The sequence below is a fragment of the Mastigoproctus giganteus genome, chromosome 5 (genome assembly GCF_048544385.1).
Source record: "Mastigoproctus giganteus isolate SK-2022 chromosome 5, ASM4854438v1, whole genome shotgun sequence".
NCBI lineage: Eukaryota > Metazoa > Arthropoda > Arachnida > Uropygi > Thelyphonidae > Mastigoproctus > Mastigoproctus giganteus.
The window spans coordinates 36536423-36548736 of record NC_143579.1 but is presented as its reverse complement, the minus strand read 5'-3'; the positions used below and the strand labels follow the sequence as shown (position 1 = coordinate 36548736).

Genomic DNA, 12314 nt, shown 5'->3' with positions numbered 1-12314 from the left:
AGCAGTTCGAATTTGCTCATTTTAGTGACGACACTTCTAACGTTACTGTATAAACAATTAAGATTTACTGTTCTTGTATATTTAACAACCCTAACACAACCCTTGAAGTTTTTTAGGCTCTCTTCCCTGATATTAGCTACCTGCTCACGTGAAACATTTCTGCCCCCAGAACATCTAGATAATACGTCCAGTTTGGGTAACAGATAAGAACTCTTAAGGTATGTGCAAGAGTTACTTTGACCAATATTATCAGATAAATGCGTGTCAGTATTACCCACATCCCCCCCTAACTAGCAGTTTCCCTGAACCTTTAAGGTATCCTCAATAATACTGGCAAAAACTTTTGCACCACCTTTGTTTAAGTGTATCCCGTCTCTACAAAACAAATTCCTTCTACCTACAAGTGTGGGCCATGCTGATAGAAATTTACCCTTATTGGGCATATATATCTTTTTTGTGTTTAGCTAAGGAATTTTTACTTTTTATCAAGGATGCAACTAATTTAACATTGCAATTGATATAGCATAATGTATATCTTGAACTTGATAGCGTAAGGTATAACGTAAAACTAATAGTGTAATACATATCACATTTAGGAGACTATTAGCTTAGTGCAGTATTGTCACAATTAATCAATTAAATTTATTAATCTTATTAATTTTCATTGTTAATCAATTAAATTGTATTTAAATGGAAATCATTCCCCAAACAAGAGCAGCAAAGCAGTGGGCACAAAGTAGTATGAGTGCCGTAGCTTGGAGGAGAACTGAAGGGGAATTCTCCAAATGCATCACAGCCTTAAAAAAAATGTGTAACTTGTGAAATGTTTGCAGATCTTTCTGGAACAGGACATGTTCTAGCCAAGAAGGTCTTTGTGTATATTTGTTGCAGAGTATGAAGAAATTAGGTGCCAACTCAGCTTTATGATGGGCGTTTTATGAGAGTTTGAAGAGTAGGGTATATGCCCTCGAAGAAATTAAAATGGGGGGCCCATCAAGCTCTTAGCTGCAAAACTCAATGCCAGAGCTCACCCTTGTGCATCAGACAACACAGTGAAAATCTTCAAGGCAGGATGCGCTGGTCCAAAGGAGCTAGTGATTGTCAGTGACTCTATTGTCAGGACACGGGAAATACGTTGTGCAAGAAGGATAGGCGGATTAGAACCAGAGTATGTCTGCCAGGTGCAAAAGTAGATGACATTTGAAAGCAGATATCTTTTAAAGGCACAAAAGGTGATATTGCCATACACGTTGACACTAATGACATTAAGAGTAAGAGATCTGCAGACTTACTTAACAAGTACAGATTATTGTTGAAAAATAGTCGTGAGCTAGGGTTAAATATGAAAATCTGCAATTCTGCCCAGACACTAAATGAAGCAGTATATGAGGAGAGACTTGTCAATCACTTTGGCTGTGGAGGTTTTGGGCAAAGCTCATGGGGTAGAATTTTTCTCACAATGGACTGTGCTTGTTAACAGGAGAGACTGCTTCTACAGGCATGGGACACACTTAAATAGAAAGAATGCAAAAATATTTGCCAATGCTATTGAGGCAGTGTTAGATGGGTCAGAAAACTGCTAGCTTGCAGGGATAAGACACAGACTAATAGTTTAACTAGAGCTGCAGACAGAAGTGAAAGTGATTCTTGCATTGCTACTATTGGTACATGCAGCAGCCTGGAAAGCAATGTGTCTGGAATTTCAGGCCCTGCTGTGGGTCATCATGGCACAATTAAATACAAGGAGTAACTAAGAGTAAGATACTTGCATGTACAATTAGTTAGGTGCATTGTAAATAATTTTAATGAATTTAAAATACTGATTAAGTTGTTGAATGCAGAGATTGTAGGAACAGCAACGACATGATGTCACCCAGACATACATGATCCTGAATTTGAATATGGGGAGTACAATGTATACAGGATTGACAGACAGGACAGGAGAGGTGGAGGGGTTATGCTCTTAGTCAAGAATATTAAATCTAAGGTAGTGCATCCAGTTTACATGGGTGATGAGTGCAATGTAGTCAGTTTGGTGTGATATAAGCATTGGAAAAACAAAATTGACGGTAGCTGTTTCATACCATAGGTCTAATGACTGTAATGAGTATAATAAACAGCTATACAGGGAAATAGAGTGTGCCAGTAAATCACAGAATGACTCATAATGGAGGATTTTAACTTTTCAGATGTCGACTGAAATTTGTGGGTTGGCCACTCACACTAGCAAAATTTTTGTGGACATCTTGGAAGACTATTTTCTACAGCAGCATGTTAGAGAGGCAACAAGAAAAAGCAATACTCTTGATCTGGTTATCAGCAGTAATTCTTCATACATTAAGAATCTGCAGGTAAAATATACACTGGGTGGCAGCGATCACAGTGTACTAATGTGGAATTTTATTAAAGACATAAATACTGTCAAAGGTAAGGGATAAGGGTGATTACAGTGGTCTCAGGCAGTTTTTAAATTCTATGCAGTAGGACCAACTGATGATATTACCAACAGAAAATTCTAAATGGGAAGCATTCAGGGAAGAAATAAAAGAAGCTACTATGTTTTTCATACCAATGAAGAAACACTGTTCAAGGCTTACACCTAAATGGATGTCAAATGAATTATTGAGACAAATGGCAGAGAAGAAAAGTGCATGGGATACATATAAATTATCAGTTGATATAGAATCCTGTGGTAGATATAAATTAGTCTGTAATCAAGTCACAAAGGAGGTTAAGCAAGATAATACAGATTATGAGAAGTCTCTGGCAGAGAATGCAAAGAAAAACAGCAAAGCCTTCTATGCTTATATTAACAGTAGAAGGGGTTGAATCACATTGGCCACCTGATGTCAATGGATTAACTGTTGATGACCCTGCTCAGGTTGCTGACAAATTTAATGGGTATTCTGCATCTATATTCATTCTTTAGGGTAGGGGATGCCACAAATTTATCAAACTCTAACCAGGAGCTAAATGACTTTGCGATACCTGATCAGAAAGTGAAGGAGAAATTGTTGAGGATGGAAATAAAAAAAAGGCACCTGGGGCAGATAGAATCTATCCAATTACATTAATGGAGGCAGAAAAAGAGGTAAATAAATCCTTAGCCATAATTATGAGAGCATCCTTGGATTTGGGGGAGATGGCAATGGACTGGAGGAATGAGAATACATCTCCAATTCATAAAGAGGGATCAAAAGGTGACATGAGTAATTACAGACATGTTAGCTTAACGTCTGTTACAGAGAAAAATAATGGAATTACTGGTTAAAGAAGTAATGCAGGACTATTTGGGGCATGCTAGTATACTGCAATCACAGTGGATTTGTTAAGGGGTAGTTTTGTTTAACCAATTTGATAGGTTATAATGATGCAGTGACCAAGGAACTGGATGCAAAAAATAATTTTGACATCATATACTTGGATTTCAGGACATCTTTTGATACTTTTGCACATAAAAGACTGCTGTACAAACTGGAGGAATGTGGCATAAAGGGCTAGTTACTGCTATGGATAAAGGGATGGTTAAGCAGAAGAAGACAAAGAGCGGTTATCAATGGGCACTGCTCTTCATGGACTAATATTATTAGTGGAGTTCACCAGGGTTCAATGTTGGAGACATTGTTGTTTTTAATATTTATCAATGATATTGATGAAGGTATATCAGGCTTAATGTCTAAGTTTGCATATGATACAAAGGTTGGCAGCTCCTGCAACAAGATGTATGAAAATTGGGTCGATGGGCTGAGAAATGGCAGTTGAAATTTAACATTAACAAATGCAAGGTTCCGCATATGAGTAGCAGTTACCCCAGAGTAACTTGTCAACTATGTGGTACTGCACTCAGAGTGGTGGAAAATGAAAAAGACCCAGGGGTAATTGTGCAGTCAGACATGCTGCCAGGACACTTCATAGGGTCTTGTTAATGATATGCAAAAACTTTGCTAGCAGGGTTAAGGAGGTGATTATCCTTTTGTATAACGACATGGTTAGGTAGCATCTTGAGTACAGTACAGAGGTCTGGAGGTCTCACTTGAGGAAGGATGTAGAGGGAATGGTTGCAGAGAAGGGCAACCAGATTGATGAAGAGAACAAAAGAGTGCTCTTACACAGAATAGCTTCATTTCTGCAAATTCCAGCATCTTGAAGCCAGGCATCTGTGGGGAGATCTGATTAAGGTATTTAAAGACTTGAATGGATTGGGTAAGCTGAATGTTAATGGTATTCTTCCACTTGCTGTGACTATACACATGAAGGGGAGGCTAAATTCAAGTTGAGGAAGGATCATTGCAGGATAAATGTGTGGAAGTTTGCCTTCAGCCAGTGGTTGTGGAAGTGGATGGATAAATTCAAGGGATAACTAGGCAAAATCTTGGAGGGTACGGACAGGTAGAGAGAGAGAGAGAGAGAGAGAGAGAGAGAGAGAGAGAGAGAGAGAGAGAGAGAGAGAGAGAGAGAGAGAGAGAGTGTGTGTGTGTGTGTGTGTGTGTGTGTGTGTGTGTGTGTGTGTGCGCGCGCGCGCGCGTGTGTTTTGGCTGATGCTATATAAGCTTGCTTATATAGCAGCATAATACTACTACCTACTATTAACAAGCGTAAAAAGGCCAAGCTGATTAATAATCTACTCAAAAACAAAAACTGAAATTAAAACATCTTTATTAAAACCAATAACCATCAAAACATGTAAAAATAAGAGATGTGTTTCTTCATCTATGGTTTTAATGTAGAAAACTTTAGAGAATGAGCCCCCATTACTCCTTTGAATAAATTTTCCTAAAGTTCATAATACAAACTCTCAATTTTTTGTATTTCATAAGAGAAACAGACTAACATTTTATTTAGAATATATAATAAAATATATTCTAAATAAAAGATAATATACATCTGTTAGTACATTTTATTTCAAATATATATTTAATATCTGTAATCACTCTTAAAACATTTTGAGCCCATCAGATAAGAAACACTGTGGTAGACTACAACAAAACTCAGTCACGTTATACAGTGGGGTTTGCTCCAAATTAGACAGTGCAACAACAACTACATGATGTTGATCGTTTAACAGTGTTAAAGAGCCAAAAATACTGCAGATGCATCTTCTGTCAACTTAATATAAAAACCCATCTCTGATATCATATCCTTGCTGTCCTCATTCCTAATCACTGCACAAATTTAGTCCCCATTCCTGTCACTGTAGCTAGCACAAGGATTTATAATTTCTCTACTTTCACACTGTTTGAAAAAAAACCTGTGTTTGAATTCTGTCTCAACAGAAAGTTCATGGTTTTTTCCTCCCAAAAACAAGGTTTTTCAAGGTTTTTTTCCTCACAAAATAGAAACAGAACACAATTCATAGACAACAGTAAACTTCTTTTAGCATATTTTACAGTATACTAATGTAAGTCTTTCTTAAACAGCCTGAATTTCTAAATTACAAAATATGAACAATTTAAAAGATTATTACTTGGGAGGTCTTGATTTGTCACTATCCAGATGTGTATGAGTTAATTTGGCAACATTAGGATATAAACCAGCACATATAATAGCTTTCAGTAAAACTTCATCCTCTAAAAAAATAAATAAATAAATAAAAAAATAATGTTTAGTTAGCTGCTGAACAGTAAATCACAAGAAATGCAATGCATATGGATTTTATAATATTTTGTAATGCATAGAATAAATCAAAGCAACTAAATATACCATAATCAAGAAGAGGAAGAAGTATAGATGGAGAAAAAGTAAAACACATAATAAAACAAAAGAAATTACTATTTATATAAAATAAATATATACATCATCAGCCATTTTCAATCCACTGCAAGATGAAGGCCTCTCCAGCAACTTGCCAGTTCCTTCTGTTTTGTGCTGAGTCATCCATTTATTACCCATGAACTCATGAATTTCATCTGTCCACTTCCGTCGTTGTCTTCCAGGCTCTCTTCTAACTCCTCTTGAGTACTATTGTTATTTTCTTAGTCCATCTGTCATCATGTCTTCAAGCTATATATCCTGCCCAAGACCATTTTAGTTCTTTAGTTTTGATAAGAATGTCCTTTACTTCAGTTTGCTGCCTAATCCATGTGTTTCTCTTCTTATCTAAAACTCTGATTCCCAATATAATTCATTCCATTCTTTGCTGTGTAGTTCTCAGCTTCTCTTCCATTCTTTTGGTGGGTGCCCAAGTTTCACTTCCATAAGTCATGTTGGGAGTGTACATTGGTTCATTATTTTACGTTTCAGACAAATTGGGATATTGCTCCTCAGTATGTGACTATAATTCCTGAATGCTATCTATCCAAAATTTATTCTTCTCTTGATTCCAGCCATTTATCATTATTATCCTTGTCCAATCACTTGTCCAAGATAAGTATATTACTCCACCTTTTCAATTTCTGCTCCTTCAATGATTATATTTCTTCCTGTGGCATACTTGTTCATCATTACTTTTGTTTTAACCATATTCATCTTTAGTCTGAAATCCTCACTAATTCTGCATAACTGATTAAGTTTCCTTCTGTAATTCTTCGGGATCATGGCTTACGATCACAATGTCATCTGCAAATCGCAAATGGCTTAGGTACTCTCCATTCACATTGACTCCTTTCTGTGACGTCCAAATGTTCTGAAAGCTTCTTGATGAAGTTTTTTTTTATTTCTCTTATTTCTTCATTTTTATTAAGAAATAAAAATATACACATATATATAAATATATTGTACATATCACACAACCCTGGCATCTTCTTAAGTGTTGACCACCAGAATTGCGCACACACACACACACAAAAAAAAATAATAATAAATAAATAATAATAAAAGAAAATAAATATATATATTTAATCTATTAATGATAATTGAGATAAATGTAAAAGTTATATCAGATCAGATTAATGCCATCAATAGTAGATTGAACATTACATCAGTCTGTAATCTAGTTATTATAGTAAAAGTATAATATATACTATATAGGTACTGAATACGTATATAAACATAACAGTATACAGCGGGCCACAAAGCCAAGATAACTTATAAAGACTAAGATAGCCTGTGTAGGTCTACATTGCCATACCCTGGAAATAAACACATAATTAGTAATAATATATAATATACAGGGTGTCTCAAAAATATTGGTACAAATGTTTAGGGGAGGTAGGTAACATCTAAAGGAATGTGAATCGCATAGGAACCCATATCCGGAAACTTTACAGGAAAGTAGTAGCAGAGGCACAAGAAGCAGAAATGACAAGACAGTAATTAGTGGCAAACATTTATTTGACATAATATTAACAATGGAGTACAAGATGGATGCATTTCATAATGTTACAACAGATGCTCAAAGGTTCCACCATGAGATGCGATGCATGCGTGACACCGACGCAACATGGATTGGCAGACACAGCCGAACACACCTGGAGTTTCTTTGACAGTAGCAGCAGCGCAGACGAGTCTTGCCACGAGATCCATTTCCGTCTCCACAGGCGATTCATACATGATATATTTGAGGATCCCCACAGAAAGAAATCAAGGCTCGATAAATCAGGTGAGCGTGGGGGCCAGGCAACGGGTCCACCACGGCCAATCCATCGATGCTCAAAATGCCTTCAAATGGTCACGAAAACACCTTCCATAATGGGCAGACGCCCCGTCATGTTGAAACCAAATGTTGTGTCTCACATTTGCTGGAACATCATCAAGTAACCCTGGTAGAACTTGTTCAAGAAAGATCCGATATTTAGCAGAGTTCATGCAGGATGGTAACAGGTACAGGCCGAATAAACAGTCACCAACCATACCTGCCCACACATTTATTGCAAAACGATGTTGTGCCGCATGGAGGCGCGCACTGTATGGGTTGTCGTGAGCCCACACATGAGCATTGTGCTGATTGAATAAGCCTTCCCGTGTGAAATAAGCCTCATCCGTGAATAAAACATAGGCTGGAAAATTCAAGTCTTGAACACTTTTTGGAGAAACCACTGCGCAAGAGCCACATGTGCAGGATGATCTTGGGGGAGCAGTAACTGAACCCTTTGGAGATGAAAGGGGTGTAAGGAATTGTCGTGCCAGACATGCTGTACACTGCAATGAGACACTCCTAAGGCAGAGGCAACGGCACGCGTGCTGGTAGTAGGATTATTCTGGATGGCATTCAACACACTTTCTTCCATGGTGGGAGTTCGCTTCGAATGTGGTCTGCCCGCACTACTCCTGTTACCTCTAAATGACCCATAATCGCACAAATTTTGATGCATACGTGCAAACAAACGGTGGTCCGGTACATGTCTGTCTGGGAAGTATTCTCCATAAATTCATTGAGCGGCTTATCCATTGCCCATTGCTAATCCATACACTAGGTGCATGTCTGCCAGCTCATAGTTCATATATCGATGCATGCTCTTTGTGTGGCGACTACTGGTTGAATGAGTAAACCAGAAATTTTCCCTCTTGCGAACTGATAAACAGCGCAGTCTACTGACCTATGGTGACGTTTCCGGTTATAGGTTCCTATGCGATTCACATTCCTTTAGATGTTACCTACCTCCCCTAAACATTTGTACCAATATTTTTGAGACACCCTGTAGAATTCAATCATGATTACGTAGCTAATTATTGATCTATAGATACATTGAAAGGAACTTTTATGTTTATAAACATATCGGTACCTATATAGTATATATTATACTTTTACTATAATAACTATATATATATATACATAGTCATATAAATTAGAATAAGGTTTAAAATAATAAAATAGTGCCAGCAGTACGGCAAGACAAGAGCGAAGAAACAAAATAAAACGGCCGACCGGGCTAGCCGAGTGGGTAAAGTACCTGCCCGGCAACCCAAAGGTCGCGGGTTCAATTCCCGCCTCGGGCTTGGATCAAAGTACTGCAAAAACCTTGGGAGGTGCAATATGGCCACAGAAGCCGATGCGCCAACAACTACCAAATCAAAAAAAAATAAATAAAAAATAAAACCTAGATTCAAATCTAACAGGGAGGGAAGAGAAAGGTAACAAGAATAAAAATATATTGCAACGGAAACTCTAAATTAATTTAGAAAATCTAATTATACGAATAATAATTCATTGAAATTTAAAGCCAATTAAATAGAAAGTTAGCGGTGCCCCCTCTGATGGGCACCCGGTCCAAATTTATGTGAAATATCACCAAACAGAGATTTAAACCATTCACAATAAAACAAAACAAAACAAAAATAAAAAATAGACTGACCATTATGCCCCATCTCAACAGAGGACCACAAGGCCAATAATGGTCAGGGAATCGCTGGATTTCGAACGCTAAACAAATCGCCGCAAAGGCGAAACGATCGCAAGATCGATCTCGATTCAAACGATCGATTTAAATTTCAATGAATTATTATTCGTATAATTAGATTTTCTAAATTAATTTAGAGTTTCCAAATTAAGAATATATTTTTATTCTTGTTACCTTTCTCTTTCCTCCCTGTTAGATTTGAATCTAGGTTTAATTTTGTTTCTTCGCTCTTGTCTTGTCGTACTGCTGGTATTATTTTATTATTTTAAACCTTATTCTAATTTATATGACTATATTTCAAGCATCATGTAGAGGAATATGCTTTTTGCTGCCTCTGATGTGTGCTGTACCCTCCTTTTTATTTTTATTAAGTAATACTTCTTTTCGACATTATTTAAATATAATTATGTCACATGATAGTATTGGGCGAATTGCTAACGCTGCGCCTGTACTGCCATCTATAGTTTATTATTCGTTTATATAAACGGGTTTACTTTTTCAGTAGTGTGGCTTTGCACTAGAGTGCTCTTGTCTGTTCTATTTTTGATTTTCGCTGCATCAGGACCACCGCTGTTCAATTCCCTGCATTGGCGGTTCGATCTGGGGATCGGTGTGGCGGACTGATCTTGCGATCGTTTCGCCTTTGCGGTGATTTGTTTAGCGTTCGAAATGCAGCGATTCCCTGACCATTATTGGCCTTGTGGTCCTCTGTTGAGATGGGGCATAATGGTCAGTCTATTTTTTATTTTTGTTTTGTTTTGTTTTATTGTGAATGGTTTAAATCTCTGTTTGGTGATATTTCACATAAATTTGGACCAGGTGCCCATCAGAGGGGGCACTGCTAAATTTCTATTTAATTGGCTTTAAATTTCAATGAATTATTATTCGTATAATTAGATTTTCTAAATTAATTTAGAGTTTCCGTTGCAATATATTTTTATTCTTGTTACCTTTCTCTTCCCTCCCTGTTAGATTTGAATCTAGGTTTAATTTTGTTTCTTCGCTCTTGTCTTGCCGTACTGCTGGCATTATTTTATTATTTTAAACCTTATTCTAATTTATATGACTATATTTCAAGCATCATGTAGAGGAATATGCTTTTTGCTGCCTCTGATGTGTGCTGTACCCTCCTTTTTATTTTTATTAAGTAATACTTCTTTTCAACATTATTTAAATATAATTATATATATAGTGTCCTCTGTTTCTAAAGTAAAGTACATGCCTTACCAAAGCATTATTTAGTAAAGTATATTAAGTGAAATAAAGAGGATTTAAATTTAGAGTAGAAAAATATAGATATAAGTAATGTGATAGGTATAGGAAAGAATATATAAAGCAGGCATATATTTTATGGTTGGCACAACAGAGGAACTAAGGAAAAATGCATAGATAGAACAGCTAAAGAACTTAATTAAACAGAGTCCTGAATTCAAAGAAACATGTAGTTGAAATATATATTATTTTAGCATTAGCATTAGTAGAGGCATTTGATGCAAGAAAGCAAGCTTATGCAGCATCAGCCAAAAAAAAAAAAAACAAAACCACTTCCACTTCACCCCTCTATTCGTTCAAAATACCTGTCCAGCTGAGCCTTAAACTTATTTAGGCTATCAACTTCCACGACAAGGGATGGAAGTCTGTTCCACCAACCAACCACCCGCTGGCTAAAGCCAAATTTCCGCACGTCTATCCTGCATCTGTCTTTCCTCAATTTGAATTTATGCCCTCTCAGGTGATTATTCTGAGCAAGAGAAAGAATCCCATCAGCATTGAGCATGCTCAAACCATTCAAGGCTTTATACACCTCTATCAGATCACCTCGCTGGTGCCTAGTCTCCAGACACTGTAATTTGCAAAATTTAAGCCTTTCTTCGTAAGTTATATCAAGACAATGGACAGAGAAAACAAAGGAATAAGTATTTAAAAAAAAAAAATGGTTAAAGAACTTGCCTAACATAATCAACAATTATCACAAAAAAGGACCAGAGTCAAAAGAACCATGTGGGTGAAATATGAGGGGGGAATTGAAAAGTTTTTAGCATGACCCATTTTTAAAAAAATGTGACCAATTTAATTATTTGTGATCAGCGATCTTTTTTTAATATAAAAAAAAAAAAAATTCATTTTTTCAGCCTTCAAAGAAATGGAGTCAAGGGAAAATCACAAGTTTGAGAAGGTGGAGTACCATGTAATCATAAAATTCCTTCATTTCAAATGGTTTTTCTGCAAAAGCAATATTTGAAGATATGACCAAAATACTAAAAGAACAGTGTCCTTATGCAACTATAAAAAATTGGGTTGGCAAATTCAAAAGAGGCAATTTTGTCCTTGAAGATGCTCCAAGATCAGGAAGACCGATTTATGTATCAACTCCCGAAAACATCACTCAAATTCATGAAATGATACTTGAAAATCGAAAGAAAAAAGCCGTGGGAAATTGAGCAAAGGCATAATCTTCCTTCAAGACAATGGCACCAGCACACAAGGCACACCAGACAATGGCAAAAATCGAACAATTGGGTTTCAAATATTTGGACCATCCACCTTATCCAACTGACCTGGCTCCTTCTGACTATTCCCCAATCTCAAAAAAATTTTAAAAGGAAGGCATTTTGACACCACATATGACATCATCAGCGTGGCCAAGGCCTGGTTGGAGGAGCAAACTTCGGACTTCTATTCCAAGGGACTAAAATGCTTGGAGGACTGATGCAAAAAGTGCATTGATACAAGGGGGTAATATGTTGAATAAAAATAGCTTTGATTTTTTTATTTGTCTTTTTTTTATATGTTAGGCTAAAAACTTTTTAACCTCCCCCTCATATATACTATATAAGGATGGTGACAGTAGGAAACCTAAGCAGTCAAAAATGTGTATGGAAGGGGTGTGTGCATGAGAGTGCGCACACGCGTGTGTGTGTGTGTGTGTGTGTGTGTGTGTGTGTGTGTGTGTGTGTGTGTGTGTGTGTGTGTGTGTGTGTGTGTGTGTGTGTGTGTGTAAACATTTTTTATTTTTTAAAACTTAATACCAACTGGATA

The 12314-nt window shown here is 36.8% G+C and overlaps 1 protein-coding gene across 1 annotated transcript in view; it reads right to left on the bottom strand.

Moving 5' to 3' along the window:
• The window catches only part of LOC150085305 (ATP-dependent DNA/RNA helicase DHX36-like), a 184096-nt gene that overhangs the window by 18777 nt on the left and 153005 nt on the right, over nt 1–12314 (bottom strand). The window contains exon 12 of the mRNA XM_090374522.1: nt 5465–5567. Coding sequence (XP_090230648.1) covers nt 5465–5567 — 103 coding nt within the window. The remainder of the gene's footprint in view (nt 1–5464; nt 5568–12314) is intronic.